Source organism: Doryrhamphus excisus, chromosome 18 (genome assembly GCF_030265055.1).
Source record: "Doryrhamphus excisus isolate RoL2022-K1 chromosome 18, RoL_Dexc_1.0, whole genome shotgun sequence".
Lineage (NCBI taxonomy): Eukaryota > Metazoa > Chordata > Actinopteri > Syngnathiformes > Syngnathidae > Doryrhamphus > Doryrhamphus excisus.
This window is the reverse complement of record NC_080483.1, coordinates 12,635,271-12,657,499: the sequence shown is the minus strand read 5'-3', so window position 1 is coordinate 12,657,499 and position 22,229 is coordinate 12,635,271. Positions and strand designations below refer to the sequence as shown.

Sequence of the window (22,229 nt, the reverse complement as noted above, 5' to 3'; positions counted from 1 at the left end):
CAAAGCCAAAGCGGCAGTTTCCGCATTTGAAAGAAAGTTTGGATGGTTCTGCATGCTATGTTTTTTCTATCACCAAGTTCTGCTGACGTTGTCCGCCCTCGTCCCTCTCTGCTTAGCTCTGTTCGTCATAAGTTAGCAAAGGCACGCTGGAAATGTTTGTTCTGGTGCAAGGGAAAGATAGTTTAAAGATAATTTTGTTTTCTAAAGAGGCAAGAAGTCGTTGGAGTTGCTTATTCCTGGTGTAAACCCACGCATGCACGGGGAGAACATGCAAAGTCCACACAGAGATGGTCGAGGGTGGAATTGAACCCAGGTCTCCTAGCTGTGAGGTCTGTGCGCTAACCACTGGACCACCGTGCAGCCCGTTGTAAATAATATATCATTAATAACTGTGTTTATTTTGTGTAAGTAATCTGACAAAATAAGCTCGGCAGTTGTCTGGAAGTCCTCGAGAACCCAAAACAAGGAAAAATGCATAAATCCTTAGGAAATAAAAGAGGCAGGTAAATAATGAAGGATTTGTATTTGGTAAAATTAAGTAAATAGTACATTGTTGGGCCTTGGCAGAGTTTTGCACAATACGCTACTTACGTATGTTTGCATAGGCAGCTCTTGTGTTGGATGTTATTATACGGTGCAGGTGTATCTAATAATGCGTCCAGTGAATGTATAAGCGACATATTGCAGAGTAGCTAACACTCAACCTTTTATCATTATGCCGCTTTCCTGCGCCTCAGCAGAAATAGCCTCCTGCAGCGAGCATAGATCTTTTAATAGAGGCATCACTCCCGACTCAATCAAAAAGGTACCAGAGAAATGTTGGGGCCCTACTATGAACGTCTTCATCTCCAAGAAGACACAAGATGTGAGGAAGTGTGAGAACAGAAGGGGGTCCCTGGAGAATTGGAGAGTGCACGGCGTGAAATGCTGCTCCACATTCTTTTTCGGATGCTAGCATCCACACTAAGAGCACAGAGGAACTCGGTGAGGAACAACAATGAACATCTGCTCAACCAAGAGAAGCCGCCGTCGTGTCTAGATTCCCCCCCCCCCCCCCCCCCCCCACCACCACCACCACCGTAACAGCTGATCTTGCGACTCTATCAGAGTGGAGAAAATCCACTCGCCAACTCAATTATGCAGGAGGTGTGAATAAAACATGAGGCGACCACACAGGAATGTATACACAGCGCCGACATGTGCACCGGTGAGCTCTGGACGTGCGAGCGGCGCCGGTATCTGCATGCCAATGCCACTTATCAAACATGGAAGACATGCCCTAGGACATCATACATATGCTCGTGTTCATGTATGTGATGTATGGACAAATGTGGGCAGCGAGACAACAAGGCAAGGGATCACCACCGATCCTCACAAGACCCTTCATTAGCTTCTGCTACGTCTAAACCGCCACAAAGTACAACTAATTTTAGTCCAACTAGTTTATGGATTAGCATACACATTAAAGGTAATCTACAATGATGGAGTGTTGTTCCCCACATTGGCAAAGTCAATACATTTGTATCCCCTCAACTTGGGAGCAAGTGCTTTCATTGCCAAGACACTGTCACATGCAGTTGAATGTGACAAGGTTTAGCTCTGAGCCTCAGGCTTTGTTGCCTACTTGACGTCAGTTTATTGTTTAAAACATGGGAGACAATGTTTAATTATTAGAAACATCATTCAGTTGTAGAATATGAAGTTTCACTGTGAGAAGACATGGGGAATTAGTGTTGGGAAGGCATTGTAATGAAATTAAAAATTAGTATGTCGATATGTTTGTATCTCCTGGGTAGCTTCGAAATGAGCATTTTTCAACTTCTGCTCCCAGGAAGTGTTTTGTTCGGGTGTAAGGGAAAGCTATATTTGTTTACAATTCCCAACAACGCCACCATTAAGCAGAACTGGTTAGAGTTCCTGGTTCCCGACCAGTAAAAATATATATTTTAATCTGTCAACGGCATTTCACACTGGACTGTTTCGTGAACATGGGCCAGAATGCAGCTGGACTAACCGACAAACTGTTGCTGAAGGCTGAAGCTTTTCCAACGTTACTTGGTCGTGTCGAAGAGTCAGAAGAACAAGCAGTGAGTACGAATTTATCAGTGTCCTAACTGTGTTTATTTTGTGTAAGTAATGGAACAAAAGCAGTTGTCTGTGTAGCATTATAGAGTGTGCAAATAATGAGTGGGTTTGCTAATAGCCATTTCCCACCACAATCTGTGGGTCTACCTGAGTTTTTAAAACACTGGTAGTCCTGCAAAAAACGTGTAATGACCACATTATGTTATGTAAAACCTAATGCTAAAATGCTAAAGCTACTTACCATTGAGAGACGTCTCGAAGTAACCTCTTTTCTTGAGAAAATTCTAACCGTCCAGTCTCTACTTCCGGATCGGATTCGGGATCCAACATGTATGGCTGTATGTTAAAAGCGAACATTTTTAAAAAATCGCCTTTTATTATGAAGTCTTATACCGTTTATCAACTCCTATAAAATTGGGTTCGGCAGCTAGCAGCACAACACTGGAAATCGTCCTCAGCACTTAGGAGTGAGACCAACCACAGTGGAGTGGGCGTGCCCTCACGTGGCCGTAAGTACAATACATTAAAACATATTGTTTTCGTGGGAATCACAAAATCCAAAGAAAGCTGGAATAGGTGCAGAGTCTGGAAGATTTAGAAAGCTTTCTGCGCTGGTTATCATGTGAAGCTGCTCTTTTGAAGTCCACAACTCAACACAAAAGGCTGAAAAATGAGCATAACAGGTCTCTTTTAATGAATGTGACCGTGCTTCTCACAAGCTGATTAAAGATAGGCAGCAAGGCTCATCAGCACAATATTTTTTATACAATCTCTTATTGGATCTCATTAGATGGTGCAGGTACGCCGAGCTACTGTGTGTATTATTCCGTGCAGGAACATCCATTCATTATTTTCTATGCCGCTTATCTTCACTAGAGTCACGGGTATGCTGGAGCCTATCCCAGCTGTCTTCGGGCGAGAGGTACAACCTGGACTGGTCGCCAGCCAATCACAGGGCACATATAGACAAACAACCATTCACACTCACATTCATACCTATGGACAATTTGGAGTGGCCAATTAACCTAGCAAGTTTTTGCAATGTGGGAGGAAACCGGAGTACCCGGAGAAAACCCACGCATGCACAGGGAGAACATGCAAACTCAACACAGAGATGGCCGAGGGTGGGATTCGAACTCGGGTCTCCTAGCTGTGAGGTCTGAGCGCTAACCACTTCTCCGCCGTGCAGCCCTTAAACATTAATGTTGTTCAAAATTAATTATTTTTAAGTAACAATGCTGATGGTGATGATGATTATTATTTTTTTAGCATTAATAATTATAATATTAATACCTCCCCATCGCTACACGTCTGCCCGTGTTGCTAAGAATCTTGGCGCTCTTTATTAATCATCCTTGGCTTAGTGGGCCAGTAAAGAAGGCTGCGAGCAGCTCTGGGGAGCTGAGAGCTACAAAACACAGCATCACATCGGGGCACAAGCACACTATTCCTAAAGCTTGCCGAATACCCGTTTTCCCTTTCATCCAGTGTATGAAATGATCACACATATACTGTATGGATGTACGGATGATCTCCAGGGAGCCCGACCTGGGTGCTTGTGGGACTCAGCTGCTGCTACTGCTACTGCTGTTGCTGTCTCTGGAGTATTCAGGATTCAGGATGGTCTAAGGCAGTGGTTCTTTTGTAATTTTTTGTCATGTCTCTTCTGGGGGACCGAAAAATATCTCATCTATTAGTGGTGATGTCACACTATAATTGGCATCTTTATTTTAAAATGTTTGTGTCTTGGTTGCACGGCGGTCGAGTGGTTAGCACGCAGTTATCGGCGATTCGGCGTGATTTTTGACCACCAACACAAGTAAGCGTTATGGGTGCACCGTTTTCACTTCCGATCCAATTCCTGAATTTGGATGATATAATTCTGATACCGGGCTGCACGTTGTCTTGTGCTACACTGGCTTTTAAGGAGGATAATTTAATATACTGTATGACAGGGGGGGCTGCATGGCGGTCGAGTGGTTAGCGCGCAGACCTCACAGCTAGGAGACCAGGGTTCAATTCCAACCGCGGCCATCTCTGTGTTGAGTTGCATGTTCTTCCTGGGCATGCGTGGGTTTTCTCCGGGTACTCCGGGTTTCCTCCCACATTCCAAAAACATGCTAGGTTAATTGGCGACTCCAAATTGTCCATAGCTATGAATGTGAGTGTGAATGGTTGTTTGTCTATAAGTGCCCTGTTATTGGCTGGCGACAAGTCCAGGGTTTACCCCGTCTCTCACCCGAACACAACTGGGATAGGTTCCGGCAAAATGAATGAATGAATGTTATTGTCTCCATCAACAAATGCTAACCATGCAATCTAATAGAAATGAATGTAATCTGCATTGAATGGGGTCAAATCATTCATCATTCACCAGTCAAACTGCATGCTGATTATGACAAATTCATACATGCACTAATATTGAAAGTCTTCCCTGCCTCTCACATCCGCCAACAGTTCACCCCGAGCCACCCCCAAGAGGGCCCACCCCACTCTTTGAGAAGTACTGGTCTGAAATACTACCAGCACATAATCAGGATACCAGGCGATCTCCATCTCCGTCAACTACCTCCATTAGGACCAGCTAGTGCAGCCCTCCCACCTTCTCATCTATCAGTGCTGGGATGTCGGAGGCGGCATCCTGGACTCAGCCCGGATGTGCTGCGATGAGACAACAGGATGCAACCAGCCTTGCCACTCCAGCTCGGAACGGGCCGGACTGAATAATGGAGGATGTAATTAGGCCTTATTTCTATGCATGGGAGTGCACTTAGACTTGATGTCTCAAACCAGTCTGCTACGCCATTACTGCCATTATCTGCGTTCGATCTCGCTGAAAAAGTGATGAGAGCCAGTAGGCCAATTAGGGCCATGATGGGGCATTATAGGCTGAGGGAAGAGATGGGTGACGACACTGACTTACATCACTCAGGGAATAATACATTTTAATCCAGCTGAGACGTGTCGGTTGATTACATGTTCCAATCAGCTGTGACCTCTTTGGGTGAAGTTTGCGTGTTATTGTTGCGCTCGTGTAGGTTGAGGGTGCAATTATAGTATGATGCTATAGAGCTACAACAGGAAGTGAACATTTTTTTTAAAGCAAATTAACTCATCTCATGCATAGGAGAACTCTGCATGGAAGGAGACCAAGTTTCTGACAGGAGACTGAGGGCAAACGGAAACCGGAACCCTGCAGCAAAGTGTAGATGCGAAAGTATGATGCTATAGAGCTACAACAGGAAGTGACCATTTTAAAGCAAATTAACCCTTCTCATGCATAGGAGAACTCTGCATGGAAGGAGATGAAGTTTATCCGACAGGAGACTGAGGGCAAACGGAAACCGGAACCCTGCAGCAAAGTGTAGATGCAAGAGTATGATGCTACAGAGCTACAACAGGAACTGACCATTTTAAAGCAAATTAACCCTTCTCATGCATAGGAGAACTCTGCATGGAAGGAGACAAAGTTCATCCGACAGGAGACTGAGGGCAAACGGAAACCGGAACCCTGCAGCAAAGTGTAGATGCTATAGTATGATGCTATAGAGCTACAACAGGAAGTGAACATTTTTAAAGCAAATTAACTCATCTCATGCATAGGAGAACTCTGCATGGAAGGAGACAAAGTTTATCCTACAGGAGACTAGGGGCAAACGGAAACCGGAACCCTGCAGCAAAGTAGACACTGCAGATTGGAACAAAATGGTAAGCTAGCGTAAGTGATTATTATTATTATTCGTCATTTTGTGAAGTGTATCCTTCAATAGGTTATCCTGCTCAACCAAGCAGCGATACATACACATGTTCCACATTAGGTAAACAGGAGCAAAAGCAGGAATAGAAGATCTCCTCCACCTCCACTGGCTTCCTGTCCCCCAACATATCCATTTCAAAGTCCTTCTCATCACCTACAAAGCTCTCCACAATCTGACCCCTCCGTACCTCACAGACCTCCTTCATCCACACAATCCCCATGCATCCCCTTCGCTCTTCGGACTCTAACCTCCTGGCACTCCCCTGTAAGACCAAGCTCCAAACCTGGGGGGACAGAGCCTTCTCCATTGCTGCCACATTCACTCCATGCACTTTCAAAAAACAACTAAAAACCCACCTGTTTAAATCTGTTTTTAATGTCTAACTTTTTATACCTGACTGCTTTTAGCCTTTTTTTAGCTATGAATTAATGTTTGGATATTGTATTTTAATGCATCTTTTACTTTGTTTTTACTCAACTCTATTTTTATTACTCTACTATAAAGCGTCTTTGAGTACTCTGAAAAGCGCTATACAAATCAAATGTATTATTAAGATAACATTGCATGTAAAGAGATAATGAAACTAAAATCAAGAATATACAAGATGGCAGTAAACCAAAACACATTACGTAAAATAAAACCACTTAAGTAGTAAAATCACACATCAAGTACCTAATGTTGTCCACATGTTCAGCCTAGCCTCCTGCTAGCTTGCTTGGACTCAAAGTAGTCATTACTCAGTGGCTAACATTGGAGCGAGCGCCACCTAGAGTAGCGGAGGTGGCACTGCTTCAATTACGCTGGGATATGACTACCGGAACCGACAAGGTAACAAGGTAACATCACCTGGTTTGACCGTCTTCAAGCGAATGGGCTCCCGGAAATGCCGGATGACAGCCAACGTGTCCCGGTTGGTAAGTCCACTGACTGGCGTCCCATTGACCTCCAAGAGGACATCTCCGTAGTAGGGCAGCTTCCCGACGTGGCACACCAGCACGTCCAGCTTCATCTGACCCAGGTGCGGGAACTGGCCCACCTCGGCTCCCCCGAGGACCTCCACCACGGAGCCGAAGTCCCCGAGGTTCCCCCACGACACGGCGCACTCCACCACCTTGCTAGACCAGTGTTTCTTCTTCTTCAGGGTTCTGGACATGGTGGCTCTGTTTGCTTTTTCTCAACAGTCGAGATGCTTCCACTCGCTGAATTAGCGCGGCCTAATAAACAGAAGAAAGTGATGGTTCATCTCCCTGACGTGCACAGGAGTGATTCCCACCCATGGAAGGTGTGCCAGTCATCCCACGGCGTCTTTATGTCCAAAACCTGCGCGTTTGCCTCGGTTGCAGTATCGTCTCACTTAAAGAGGCTCCGGTGTGCGTAAAAAAGCGACGGCGCACAAGTGCAGCAATCACGGCTTCTCTCTGTCGGAGCTCCCCGTCTCTCAGGTGGCCTCCTTGTGACGGCAAGTTTGTACAGATTGAACAACCTTTAATGGAGCGGAGAGACCCAGTGCGTCAACGAGCAAGCTGTCATGGCCCCGGCAAGCAGCGCTCCGAGGCTGCGGGAGGCGATGTGTGCGCCGTGGAAGTCCAGCCCACGCACAGTGGAGGCATCTGCGGAAGGTTCCAACACACCTGGCACGGCCAAGACTCGTCCAGCCGGGCTTTGAAACGCCCCCTTTTTAAAAAACTCTGCTGCGCACTCACACGGCTGTGATGACATTGCACGGGCGCCATCTTATGGTTACCTGTAGGATTACACCCAAATAGGTATTTGTAAATACAAATACAGTACACGAAATGATGGGGAGGAAATTGGTAGAAATGTATGTAATACCGTAAACTATTGTATTTTCATACTAGACAGAGAAAAACTGCAAATATAATAAAAAATGACGTGATGTAATGCAGTTTTTTATTGTTTCTAAAAACAAAACTAAAAAATAAAATAAAATAAAAATATGCATATAGTACTATATAGTCATATTGTCATGAGTTAGAATTACACTATTTAAAAAAAACAAGAACTACCACTAATATTGTTAAATGACTAAGACTAGAATAAATCTACAGAAAAATATTTATTATTTAATATTTATATAATATGATATAATATAATATAAATTTAATAATACATATTTGTTCTAAAAATATGCATACTGTGCATTTTCGTTTTACTATATAGTAATAATGTCATGCATTACAATTACATTTACAAAAAAGAACTACCACTAATATTGTTAAATGACTACAACTAGAATAAATCTACAGTGAATTATTTATTATTTAATATTTCAATATTTATATATGATCTAATATAATATAAATTTATTTTATTTATTTTCATTTTACTATATAGTAATATTGTCATGAGTTAGAATTACATTATTTAAAAAAAAACAAGAACTACCACTAATATTGTTAAATGACTAAGACTAGAATAAATCTACAGTAAAACATTTATTAAATATTTAAATATTTAATATATAGCAGCATTTTAATAATATATAGTATTTTTTCTAAAAAAAAATATGCATACTGTGCATTTTCAATCTATGCATTTAAAAATACATACATGAAAGGGGGTGGGAGGTGGGGGGGTATACCAAACAGCCTTCATGGTAACAACTAATCATGTTGGTATGTGTAACCAAGTGCCCAGCACCACCCACTGACAAAGCCAAAGCACTAGCCAGCAATTTACCGCTCCACTTCCCAGCATATTTACATGCAGGAAAGACATCATATCCACCATATTTTTTTTCCTGTTCCTGTCTTTAACAGTATTTCAGTGCATGCAAATATATAGAAATCTACTTAATTCAATCATGAATTTTCACCACACTCCTAATCTGCAGCTTTACCATCCATTTTGCTTTTTTTATGCATGCAGGAAAAGCATCAGCCAGGCTCTTCTATTACATGCATAATTCATCCCCGTTTAATGAGTTTCTAGTGCTGTAAATGTGAACGTTGACGTTACAGGAAGTGCTTGCTCATGTTTGTATGATGTGCATGAAATCCAAATACTCAGAGGCCTATCCATCTTGCAAGGTGGAGCGGTCACAAGCGAAGCTGTGGAGTTGAACATTGTAAATGTCATTAATTCCTGGTTGCTTTATAAATGATGCAGCATCACGCTGACTCAGAGGACATAGTCATATGTCAGTATCATCGCCATGAGGTCGTTACATTACAAGGCATAAGAGGAAAACACACAAACACATGCTTTGCAACTTTTTTGGCTCCTCTTGACATTTAACAGGATTTACTTTAAAAAATGAACCTAGCGTCAAGAAGGGTTGTTTTTAGGGGTCATTAAGATGGCTACAAGTGCCAAATTACTCCAACTTCAAGCAGAACCTTGTTTTTTTTTCTGATTTCCTCATCATTACCATCACCCGGAGATTTTCACACATTATTTGTTGGTTTGTTACGAGTACACAATGAGAAATTTCAGGCAGTATAGTTGGCAATGTAACAATTAGTCAAGTTTGGGGATTAATAAACAAAACAATTTAGACATCCATAAAATGTCTATTTTTGATTTGGCTTGTAGCTGCTGCAGCTAGGTGCCCCCCATACGCTACACAGGCTCTCGCCTTCCCCTCCAAACCTTTCTGCAAGTTACAACATTTTTATAAATGGTTATCGATGGGGTAAACCAATGGGGTTTTCTGCAACAAACCTATTTTCAGAATAAAAAACAAAAATGGGTGTTTTTTTTCACAAAAGCTGCAAATATGCAAACATCCAATGTACTCCTTAAGAAATTGGAAAATAGTCCGGATCCGAACACAACCACAATACCTTAGATAACCACTAAAAAAAAAAGGTAAAGAGGATTCAAAATGTACAAGAATCTAAAAACAGCAGAGTGCTTTCAAAGTAAGTTAAACACAATTCATGTTTAATATTTGATTGAATAATAGCTACGTTAAAAAAAATGACATGCTTCACACAAATGTACAAGGTTCAAAAATAAAAAAAATACAAATAAAAAAATACAAATGCAAAAAAAAAAAAAGCAGCAATGAGCATTTACCGTGTTGGTAAACTTTGGTATTGAAGGAAACAAAGTGTCAATAAGAGACGACATTTAGCGCCTGTTAGTGTGGAACATTTCCTACTGAAACTGCATGATTTTAGCCAAGAAAAAAAACAATGAGGAGAAGAATAACAAAATCGACACAATCTACAAGAAAAATGTCAGTAAGTGGATATGTCGTTCATAAATGGTACCTTACAGAGGGACCACAGCAGTCCCCATTGAAGCCGACAGCAGTGGTCAGTACCTATATGATTATCACTCCCACAATGCAATGTCACAAAATACGTAGCGAGGAATGCATGAGATGTTGGAATGAGACAAACTAAAATGGAAGTGCACCAATCAAAAATATGTTCTAAAGCGATTGGAAGCAAAAGCATGACATCATTTTGCTTGCAGCTCCGGCACAGCATGAAAGAGCAATTTTGCATTTCCAAAGGATGCTTGGAAATTCATGGTAAGAGGTGCATTTCTAATATTTAGGAGATGTTGCATTAAATAACGCAACAATGACGAGTGAACAGTGAAACCTCCCAGGTTGTATAATATGGAATTCAGAGGGAAATATGCGCCAAAAGTGTTATTATACAAATATACAAAGGCGAACTTATTTTTACACTTGTATGACAGTCAAAGGTCAAATAGAGAGTCCAAGAAGGGGCCTTAATCTGGCTTATTTCAACTTCCATATGGGAAACAAACAGGAAGTTCAACTTTGGAGGTTTCACTGTACTACTCACAAGTTACTTAACTCAAAATTAGCTCTTTAGATGTATGATTAGCTCTGCAGATGTATGACACAATGGTAATACACTAGTAGCCTGTACACTTACATCAGGGGTGTCCAATTATTATTATTATTATTATTTATTTAAGGTTGCATACATGAAAATTGAAGAATACAGAGGCCACTTTTATACAATATAGGTTTTAAACTAAAAGATGCTACAACCGATCCAATGTAGGTCAATATATGGTACTTGAAAATAACATTAGCATTTGTGTCATAGGTGACAAATCCACTAGTTATTAGTGTCATACCTAATAATATTATCTTTTCAATGAATTTATTTCATTTTCAGAATATGTCAATAAAATGTGAGCTGCAGGCTAAACTTTGGACATCTGACTTGCATAAACGAATAAAAAAAAACAATACATTCTACATTTTTCACAGTCCTGAATCTTTCTCAACATCAGCAAGAAGGATGATGACTTGAATGTTATATTAAGTGCCTGAAAGCTGTGACGGAAAAACAGATCAGTGCATAAAACATGATTGTCACATGTGCAAATTAAAATACAAAATATCCCCCCTTGCTTCCAAAACTGCTTGAAAAGGAAGGCTTGATGATTGCGTAAGGCCATAAAGAATGTCAAGGATATATTTCATATGTACTCATAATATACACCACATTGTGGTGTCAGTGTCTTTGCAAAGTCTGCAGGAGGGGGGTGTGTCCTCTTGCTGCTTTTTGGGGGAGTCGTCTTCCCGCAATTAAATATCGTTACCGACTTGAAAAGAGTGGTTGGTCATCTCCCAAATGTAGTAGCAGGAGCGATTAGGCACGGCTCCGTTTAAGCATACATTCATGACGTTCTGAAGAGGTCACTTTGAATGGCTGTGAGGAAGAGGAATGTAAACACTCCATAGAGCATCTTTGGCAGAGTGTTAAGGAGGTAGTGGATGCAAGAAAGGGGGGTATTGGGTCCCAGACCAGTGACCTATGTGGGTGCTGGATAGTCCTGAGGGTTAGTCCTTTTGGAGGCTAATCTGTAGTTGTGTGTGTCCTCCTCCTCCTCAGCTGGAGGAAGTGTCCTATGAGTGGTGGTGCCTTGTTGGGGTTTGGAGTTGTACCGTTCTGCCCAGTGTTGAGAACTGCTGAGAAAGCCTACACAGAGAAAGCGAGGCAGTAAAAATTTAAAATTAAAATAATTTGAGGACCTCCTTTTTTTTCTGCCTTGAGCACTACGTGCTTCATGTGTTGGTGCCTCTGTACAAAGTTATTTGTGGACAAAGAAATACCCGAAGTATAAGTTCCCCCAAAGAGTTACATTAACCGTGGATAGTTGGACAGCCTTTTGTTTTTATTTCCTACCTGTAAAATGTTTACAATTTACTTCGATTTTTAAGAGTTCAAATACTGCATTGGCGGCAGTGAGTCTGTTGGATTGAAATAGCACTTGAATGTTATCATTGTTTACAATTTTATACTTCAGAAAGGCTTCCTGAAGAAAGGTCCACTTATTTTGATCTAAAGGCCTATTATATATATAATATCGCTTTGTTAATTATCAAATTTAAGTTTATTTTTAATACCACAAGATCTCATGACTTTAAAAAGTGACAGGATTTCTCGTGGGCACCAGGCCTGGGACAATAAAAAAAATCAAATGAATTTATTGCACAATAAATGGAAATAAAGTGGATACTTTTGCCGGCCTCAGTACATTGTCATGTGCATGTGTAGTTTTCCCGCCTCCAAACAGACAGGAAGCTAGTTTGCCAGAGTCACATAACTACAATAAAATCTCAAAGAATATACTTCCATTGTCAGTAATGTTGTGGCTGTTTCTTTTTAAATAAAAATTGTAATCATAATCATTTGCTCTTCTTTTGGGGGAAAAGTGTGTCCTCAATCCGACATAAGGAAAGGATATTTGTTCCGCTCGACAAGACAGGCCTTGGGCTTTGATGTAATATTTGGACATGGGCACAGGATTTGATAGGGTACTTGTGAAATGGGAGGCTGGGCTGCCTGATGAGGCGACGTAACACGACTGACCATGTATAGAAAGATGAACTTCTCAGCTTTAAAGTGATAATCAACATGTGGGGATAGAGTGACATATGGTGCATAGAATCATGTACTAATTTCGCCATGCCATTATTATGTTTGTATGACTTATAAAGATGTGTCATCGGTTACCATTTTGATAAAATACACTTGAAACGGTCCCACAAAACTCTTGTTTTAAGTTTATATACACAATTAGCTACATTTTAGAGGTTAAGACAAAACCAGAAAAAGCGTCTACAATGTTAGCGCAGTGTTCAAGACTTACCGGTAGCACAGTCTTCCATTGAAACGTGGCTTCTCGGCCTCATGTCATGTGACGTGAGGAAGTTGGAGGACTCCCGTTTGTTGATGAGGCTCTCCAGAGCAGCATCCTCTTGCCGAGTGTGCTCACCGTAGCTCTCCTTCAGACTCGGCAGGTCTCTGTCCAGTGGGTCGTCCTCGCCCATGTAGGAGTAGGGGCAGTACTCCCGCGTGCGAGAATAGATGTTGGCGTTGTCGTAGCAGTCGGAGCAGATGACCAACGAACTGGCGGCACCTGTTGATGCAAGATATGTTTTTTTAGAGTACAGAAGTATTGTCAAATGCAGTGATTCTCAACTAGTGGGTTGTGACCCAAAAGCCGGTCGCAGACCAGTTTTTTCAGTGGGTCTGCGAAATGTGAAAGCATCTCGCATTCGTGTCATGTTTATTGTTTTTCTTGAGCGGGAGTGGAAGGACCACTTCTCTTTCTGACAAAGAGCTGGATATCTCCTGGAGAAGAGTACACCATAAAGAGATAAACAGTGTCTCATTGCTGCAGCCCACGCTGTGTTGCAAACAGACCCTTTAAATATAACATATGTGATAAGTTTGGTTGAAAAATGTCTGCTACAGTTGTCCGTCATTACAACGTGGTTCAAACATCTCCCCCTCAATCTATCAGGAATTAAAAAAATAATAATAATAACAAAGGACTGCCGTTTTGTGGTCGACTATGGCCCATTATTATTCAAAAAATACTGCAAGATAAGTCATACATAGTACGGATTGATGAGACACTACCTTAACACTGCATGTAGTCAGCCATTGCATGTCCAACATGACAGTGAAAAGTTGTCACTCTGTGAACATGTGGTACATTTTTGGCTTCTTCCAAACAAACCTGAGGCGGCTGCAGCTGGTCCATCACGAGCCTCTGAGGGGTGGAAGCTGCTATGGCCAGTGAACAGAGATCCCACCCGGTAGTGTAGCCGTCCGTTACCTTCTGTTTCCACCTCGCTGCCTGTGTCGCCATAGCACACACCTGTTCATATATGGACAGTGAGTCTTAGAGTCACTCAAAACATCAGCACTGTGATGTAGACATAGTGTCATATACTGATTGTTTAGCTTTCACAATGACATTATGCATCTAAATGGGGTTATTAATCCACATTTCACTATCTTTGATGTGTGTTTCTTGCTGCATGGGAATCCAACGTACTTACAAAAACACATACACAGCTATAGCTCACCATCAGTGCCCTTGTGCACATATCCATTGGAGAGAGGAGGCATGAGCTGCTGGTGGCTGCCTGCCTCCGAGCTACTGTAGCCTTCTGGAGGTTCTGACAAAGTCCCCTGAGAGGAGAGATAACTGGGGATGTCAGCTGGTAAATTCATCTCATCTGGAGGAAAAAAACAAAATATTTTAATGGAAAATGATCCGCAAGGTGTCAGTAGCAACATTATGGGGCGACATTTAATTTTAATTTAACCTGTGTTGGTGATGCTGTAGTCTTCGCTCTTCCTGCGCATATGATAAATGACGATGACCCACACCAGCGAGGTCCCAACCACACAGCACACCACCACAATAACAACAACGCCCACAGTGGTCCAGCCGTCCTGGTCATACACCGCGCCAGAATCGCAGTTGGGTGACGGTGTGACACTCAGGTAGATGTGACCGCGCTCCGTTCCAAGCGTGTTGGACATGATGCAAGTGTACTTCCCAGCATCTGTGGGGCCGGCGTCGACGATTATTAGAAGTTGGTTGGCTGCAGCAAAGAAGTGGCGCTCTGTGAGCACCAGAGGACCGTCGTCTTTGGTCCAGTTAAGGCGTGGTGCAGGGCTGCCTCCGGCGATGCACTGAAGCACAGCAGTTTCACCTCTGGCCACTGTTCTGTCTTCCAGGGGCCGCATAAATGAAGGCGTTTCTGCAAGAGAGGAAGATGCCATTGCCTGATAAACCGAAAAAAGTCTGCAAAAGAGTCTGCAAAGTCTGCGAAATGTTTGAATTGATGTGATTTGCTTGTTTTTGGTTACAAACATCAACACATACACCAACACACTCTGCTACCAAAAGTGGTGGACTTACCCAGGACGGTAAGTGTGGCATTGGCTGACAAGCTGCCCGCTGCATTCTGCGCTGTGCAGCTGTACACCCCCATGTCTTCTGTCTTCACGTTAGCAATGAAGAAGATGTCATCGTCCGGCATCACATGCATCCTGCGCTCCCGGGCGGCAGGAAAGTCGGTGCCGCCGTCCTTCTGCCAGGCAATCTGCGGCGAGGGGTGTCCTTCTGCAGCACACTCAAGCCTGGCCATGGTCCCGGTCCTGATAGTCAGATCCATGGGAGTCTTAAGGAAGGATGGCAGCTCTGGGGAGAGAAGAGAGAAACATTAAAATTCAGTTGTGAACTACAACAGCTCTCCCGTCTGCCAAATCTAAATAAACCAGTAGGTGATTTATTTGCAAAACCTCCTCACCATTGACAGTAATCTTGGCCCTGTTGGAGTAGTTGGCGCCAAAGTGGTTGGACACCACGCACTGGTAGCGTCCCTCGTCGGTGAAGTTGACATTGAGGAGGTGGAGCACCGTCGTGTAGATCAGCTCGCCTTCCTGGTACCGGGCGTAATTTTGCACCTCGGCATCGTAAAGCACCTCTCCATCTTTCCGCCATGCCGGGCTCATTGGTGAGTCGCTGCTGCTGGATGCCACGCACGTCAAAGTTATGTTGTAGCCCCGCAGCACCACTGACGTCTCAGGATGAGTGACGATCCAGGGCTTGGGAAAGTCGTCTGTCAAAGATCAAAAATCTGATTATTTGTTTGATGTTCTACATGGAAGATTTAAAAGCAGAACTAGTCTATTATAGAGTCAGCTAACGCTAGCAGAAAAATAATAGTAATAGAATGAAAAGGGTGAGAACACTGACCACACACAAAGTCAACCGGGCTGATAGAAAGAACACTGCGTCCAAGCAGGTTGGCAGGATGGGCACAGATGGCAGACACAGGCAGCTGGAAATGGCTGTTGCTGAGCCACGGTCCAAGCCACTGCATGTGGCAGTCGCACAGGAGGCTGCTTGTGTTCAGGATGCTAAGAGGTCAAGAGGATGGATGCGTGAGAGGCTCGAAAACTGAAGTCATTAAAATTCTAAAAATTGACCCAATGCCCCTGAGATTGACATAAGTGAGGTAAAACCATTGTAAATGTTTTTATTACTTACAAGACTTTGAGCTTTAAATGCAGTAGTGCCTCAGGGTGTATCGACATGATGTCATTTCTACTGAGGTCCCTAAACAAAACAAAAAAAGAAGTAAAGTAATTGCAAAAATATGGCCACTACTTTCAAAAGAAAAGCATTTGGTGAGAAAAACAACAGAGCATTTTGAGATGACAAGCAAGAAGTAGCTGTTCAAAGACTTCACTCACAGATGCTCCAACTCATCCAAACCCTCAAAGGCATTCTTGGTGATTGACTTGATTTTGTTCTGCTGTAAGATTCTGGAAAACAAATATTTTCCGATTTAAGTTTCTATTGCTTTTGTCTTGCTAAGCAAATGTCAACAAAGACATCTCTGGAATTGCACAAGCATATCAGGTAGCTGAGAGTTCACAAAACAAATGTTTAATAGAACTTGACCAAAGTTAGTATTGAATATATTAAAAGTCCTCACAGTGTGTTCAGCTTTTTCATTCCATCAAAAACACTGATGGAGTCTTCAATGGCCCAGGAAATGACATTATTGTGGATGTCTCTGCAAAACAAAGAGGCTCATATTCAATTAAAGAAACACAACATAAGCTATCATGACATGACATAGCCTGGATTGTCTCAGACCTTATGTGGTCAGTCTGTTACATTAAGAAGGTTCCATACCAGGAGAGTATATTAACATTCACTTGCTCTACTGTCCATCAGAACAAATGCAAAATGAATCCCACATTCACAGAGGCCACACTTCCACAGTGGGCCACTGTTCGGATGAGGGATGAATGAGTGATGAATCCATGGGCCTACAGGCATGCTGTATGCCGTCTGTTTGCAGGAGGGCCCTTTTGTTCCTTCTGCATCACGCTTGACCACCTCTGAAAGAACTCTTGCACTCTCCGATTCCCCTCTCACATGAAAGCACCCACGCTGGTGTGTCAAGCTCTAGCAGCTGACCTCCTCCTCATCCAACTCCAGCCGCAAATAATAAGTTCACGACATCCTCTCTTTGTCTAGCAGATGCATGTACGGTGAAGAATATGTAAAATTATTTGTATACATAATGCTTTCAATGGCAGAGCTCCGGCTTGAAAATTGTCCAGCCATTATAAGGATATTATAATATCCTGATATTATCGTGACATCTCTATGCCCAACTATAAGGTGGAGGAGAGGGGGAAGTGCAGGTGACCATAACGGGCCTAAGGCAAGACAATTCTATATGACACTTTGGGTGCTTTGGAACTAAACAGGTGATGGGGGATTTGAAAGCAACACAGTCTATATTAGTGGATAAAATAGTGAACATTTCTACTGTTATTTCTCTTGACTACAGACTATCTACAGCAGGGGTGTCCAAAGTGAGGCCCAGGTCTGGGCATAATTAAAAAATAAAACGAATTTAGTATTTTGTAAATGACCTAAATTTGATTGGTTTTAGTATCTTTAATGCCCACCATGCCAATTCCAATTTTTTCTGTATGATGCCCTTAGTGGAAAAAGTTTGGACACCCCTGATCTACAGGAATTTAAGAGCAAGGCAAACAAACCTGTTGTGTTCTTTCAGAATGCACAGAAATCAAAGTCATGATATATTGAAAATGACAATTTGATTAAGAACACAAAAGTACATGTGAGTGTCACAAGTGTCACCTTCACAAGGTCATGACTGAGAAGAGAAAGAATAAAAGAAGGTAACACTAAGGGCTGTATTTTCGTAGACCAGGCTCAGGCGTGGGTGTGGCGCAGGGCAGGTACGCCGCGCCAACGGGGTGTGGCCAGCGCACTTTGCAATTTCCGTGAACGGGACAGTCTGACCGATGGGGCAATACAAAAATGTACATGCAGTTTACAACCAATACTATATTTGTGGCAAGGAATGAAGACTGGTTTGACTTTTAACCAAGTTACACAGTTATGAGTTTGATGAACAGCTGTTGAAAATCCTGTGCTAGTATATCCCTGACAACTTGTCATTCCTCCTACAGAGATGAACTTACAGCGTGCGCAGATTGCTCAGACTGCTGAACACTCGTTCTCCCAGGTGGCTGATCGAGTTCTCGCCAAGGTTCAGGCTCTCCAAGAGACCTAATCTTACAAAAGCCGTCTCTTCCAGCCTGGTCAGATGATTGAAGGACAGGTCCCTGCATGAAACCACACAATGTGCAATGTTCAGGATAGGATGGAGGACTACAGAAAGACTACAGAATAGTCCCAAGGAAGAAGATACATTGTTATTCCAGATTAAAAAAAAAAAAAACACTCACAGCTCCTCCAACTTTTGGCAAAACTCCCAAGCGTCTGCTCGAATGACGCTTATGGCATTCTGGCTGACCCGCAGGATACGCAGCATGCGCAAACCATACAGCCAACCTTTGTTCACCTCAGTAAGGTTGTTGTGTTCCAGCTCTCTGAAAACAAAGATGGTGTTAGTTAAGAATCCTTCCATTATCAGGGTTCCTAGAGATTTGACATTTTTTATACACTTTGTAAGGCAAATAACGATAAACTATGCTTTAAATACAAATTTGTTTACAACCCAGATGGTGAGATAATTCTGTTATCTTTTGTAGACTGGGAAATAATATGCTTACCCTTCAAGTAAGAAACAAGAATCGTCAAACAAACTCACAGTTCTTCCATGCTGATTAGTCCAAAAAAGGCTCCATCCATGAGCTTGGTGATGCCATTTCTTTGCAACTTCAGCGATCTCAGCGAGTCCATCCCTTTAAAAGTCAGGCTGTCCACGATCTTGATCTTGTTACGCTTCATTTCACTGGGAGGAAGTAATATAGAATTAATTCAAAAGAGTAGAAAAAACAGTATTGCCTCAAAATGTGGATTAGTTTCAGTCAGTGTCAATCCTTTTATTTTGTTTTAATATTCTATTTCATGTATAATTACGCCTAATAACAATGCAGTTTAGCACACAGGCTTTTTACGCTTTCATTCCAATACAAATAGAGCAATACTTACAGAAACTGAAGACTTGGCAGTCTGAAGACTTTGGATGACAGCGCAGTCAGTCTGTTCCTGTTCAGCTTCAACACTAGCAGAGTGGTGGAGATGTTGTCGAAGCAGCCGGGCTCCAGGACGCTGATCTTGTTATTACTCAAATTCCTGTAAAACACATTGTGTGATAAAGAGATTTACACCGGCAAGATAAATATAAAACAGCATGTGGAGAATACCCGCCTTTACATAATTACACATGACTCCATTACACAGAATGATCACCCTTATTTTGACATGCAAAATTGCAGGGTTTTGGCTACATGTAATAGATGGTGGCGGGGCGCAACGGCTCAGTAAAAGACACCACTCCTTGGAAATTATTTGTTTACATGCAAACAATGTTAAGTAATACATCCCATCTCCACAGCCTCAAGAAATTCTCGGGGAAACCCTGTATTAAATTTATTCTGCAACTCTTTACTAACTTGTTTCTTCAGACAAATATTGACAACCCTGTTTGGTGTATGAACTCACAGATATTTCAGCTGCATGGAGGGGAAGGATCCAACTCGGAGCTCTGAAAGGGAGTTTGACGTCAGGTCCAGCATCTCCAGGGACTCGTACGGCTGCAGCTGACTCACGGAAAGCTCAGAGATCCGATTGTGTACTCTGAATCACATAAGATGCAAAAATGTATGAGTCAAATTGACTGAACATTAGTTCATGCAAGCCGTGTTTATGATTCACCTAAACCACATTAGTAAGAGAAGCAATTGCTCAAATAAGCGATGTTACTGTGTATCCGCATAAAGTCCTTAAGGCAGTGGTTCTCTTTTTTTTTTTTTTTTAATATCATGCTCCTTCTGAACTGAAACACGACTGAGAACTTTTTTGTGAACCTTTATCTGAACTGTTTAAGAAAACAGATTAATAAAATGAGCTAAGAGAACATCTGCAACAACTTCATTGCCAAGTTAAGTTTACCCCTTGACAAACCATCCAACCTCCCCTCCAGGGGGTGCCGCCCCACTAATTAAAAAGCCCTTAAGGTTGTTTGACAATGCTGTACTGTTTACCATTTTACTGAAATAATAACATATAAAGGGAACAGTACAGGTGATGTAATACTTACAGTGACAGTGATGTGATGTTGTAGGAGTCCCCAAGGAAGGGAAGAGCAGTCAGGTCGTTGTGGTTCATTGTACTGAAATATGAAACATAACAGCATGTTGATTTGTCCTGGAATTTCAATTGCAATAAGAATAGTCTATTTGTGAAAAAGTAGCTACAGTAAAAATACAGTATAGCTCTTGATCTTACTAGCTGGAGGAAGTGTACCTAATGTTGTGGCCAGTGAGTGCTCACGTACACAATTTCAAGTTAATTAAGAGCAAAGTCTTTGACCTTCTTCCTGTCTTGATTAGAAAGAAAAAAAAAACACCCAACTTGACGGTAATAATCATAACGAGATACTATGTCAGAATGTGGGTGTTTACGAAGGTAGTGTCAGTGTTGTGATGGTATCCTGGTTAGCATCTCCTTGCTAACTTGGCTAACAACTTACACTTGGCTGATGCCCTCTGGAAGATCCAAGGGAGCCGCCGACAACCTCTTCTTGTTGCAGTCAAGGACTTGGAGCTCGTCTGGGCTCTTGTAGCAAGAGCAAGGAGACGGACACGAGTGGGTGACCCACGCATTCACACTCAGAAGAAGGAAGAAGACGAAGGCCGAGGGAAGGGGCCAGTCTTCCGCCATTTTAAATGTCTTCTTCCCGCAGGAGGCTACGTAGCTACGTGGCTAACTCACTTCGCTGTTTGGATATTCGCCGCCGAGCGCTATTCCCGCAACTTGAGCTCGGTCACACGGAGACATAAGTCAGGGAAACAGGATCCAGCCCCCCATTGGAGACGTTAAGCAAAGTTATCTCACACTTTGAGCAGGACATCCTTTCTTCTTCACCGTGCTTGGAATTCCTTTCGCTCCAACCGGGACACCCGACTGACATACCACACTTTCTCCACCGTCACGATGAGATCCACCCAGCCAGAAATAACTTATTATAAAGTTAAGAGCTATACATCCAGGTTATTTAAAAATACTTAATATATTCTCCATCTGTGCTGTCTTGATGGAACAACAAAAGCGGTTTTACTTAATGACATTGGAGACGCTGGCTCCCGCCTCTTTTGGGCAAATATGAAGCAATTCTATTGGCTCACATGGACGTTTGTCAACCGATTCCCTAAATATGGTTGGCTCCCATAATAAAAATAGTTCAACACATTGGAATACCAAGTTTAAAATTTTGGTATCGGTCCGATACCTTGCACAGTGTCAAAATTACTGATACCGATATTTTTTCGGTAAAATTTTTCAAGATCATTGAAATTTTTTGATTTTGTTGATGATATTATCAAATAAAACAAATGGTGGGTATTAAAGACATCATTTCAGTGAATAACATACAATTGTTTCAGCAAAATAAAGTCAAATGTGCATAAACTACTATTGTCTCTCATTTAAATCATCTGCTTTTTGCTTCCAAAGCCATCCCTTGTCAAATGTCATTCACTGAGTTTGTAAATGATATCTACTGTAAATATAACAATATTAACAGTAGCTTAATATAACAATATTAACAGTAACACAACAAAATGTTGATCAATTTATTTTTCTATTTTCTGTCATCAATTACATCTTCAACCACTGTGAGACGCTGTCATGCTTTTTGTTCGCTGCCTCTGGTCCGTATCAGGTGAACTCCAAGTGAACCAAAATGTGTCACAATAAACTATGTGACCTTGCTTTTCTTCTCATATTCGCCTCCAGTTCCGTAGTCCTTGTAGTTAACTATACTGCTTCCCAGTTGTGTAAGCTCGGAAGTAACAAAGAAAACATGCTCATAGACAGCCCGGAGTGTAAATGGTTATTTAAAAACAATTTATCATCTGTAATGTAATCATCTGTCAAACACTTGACCGCACCTGCATGATTAAAATAATATTCAACAGAACATATGTATTCCCCTGCCAAAATGTTCAACTAAGCTGTGTGCCTTCAGGCCATTCTGGCGTCTCTGCTCCACCTATACACTCAAATTACAATCTGGAAATACTACCTGGGAAC

At 42.1% G+C, this 22,229-nt stretch overlaps 2 protein-coding genes across 4 annotated transcripts in view; both read right to left on the bottom strand.

Moving 5' to 3' along the window:
- LOC131105944 (membrane-associated guanylate kinase, WW and PDZ domain-containing protein 3) overlaps positions 1–7,510 on the bottom strand; it is a 128,181-nt gene extending 120,671 nt beyond the window's left edge. For all 3 annotated transcript variants that reach the window (XR_009120026.1, XM_058054501.1, XM_058054503.1), the window contains exon 1: positions 6,690–7,510. Coding sequence is in view for 2 of the 3 variants with exons in the window: in XM_058054501.1 (XP_057910484.1) it covers positions 6,690–6,996 (307 nt within the window). In the remaining variant the exon portion in view is untranslated. The remainder of the gene's footprint in view (positions 1–6,689) is intronic.
- A 2,382-nt stretch (positions 7,511–9,892) lies between these two features.
- lrig2 (leucine-rich repeats and immunoglobulin-like domains 2) lies at positions 9,893–21,307 on the bottom strand. The gene is made up of 18 exons (XM_058055513.1): positions 20,668–21,307; positions 20,236–20,307; positions 19,638–19,772; positions 19,125–19,268; positions 18,781–18,924; positions 18,416–18,559; positions 18,149–18,292; positions 16,615–16,695; positions 16,370–16,441; positions 16,164–16,232; positions 15,870–16,033; positions 15,421–15,732; positions 15,030–15,311; positions 14,428–14,868; positions 14,185–14,337; positions 13,833–13,973; positions 12,957–13,226; positions 9,893–11,782 (listed from the first exon to the last, which is right to left on the bottom strand). The coding sequence occupies exons 1-18, from the start codon at positions 20,856–20,858 to the stop codon at positions 11,616–11,618; spliced, it is 3,126 nt and encodes a 1,041-aa protein (XP_057911496.1). The 5' UTR covers positions 20,859–21,307; the 3' UTR covers positions 9,893–11,615.
- Between the last annotated feature and the right edge of the window lie 922 nt (positions 21,308–22,229).

Bases quoted from the DNA above. Each gene is read 5' to 3' on its own strand.
- lrig2 (XM_058055513.1), bottom strand. From the start codon at position 20,858: ATGGCGGAAGACTGGCCCCTTCCCTCGGCCTTCGTCTTCTTCCTTCTT. The intron at 16,442-16,614 runs GTGAGGACTTTT...TTTGTTTTCCAG, and splicing joins ATGAAAAAGCTGAACACACT to AATCTTACAGCAGAACAAAA. The intron at 15,312-15,420 runs GTGAGGAGGTTT...TTCTCTCCCCAG, and splicing joins GGCCAAGATTACTGTCAATG to AGCTGCCATCCTTCCTTAAG.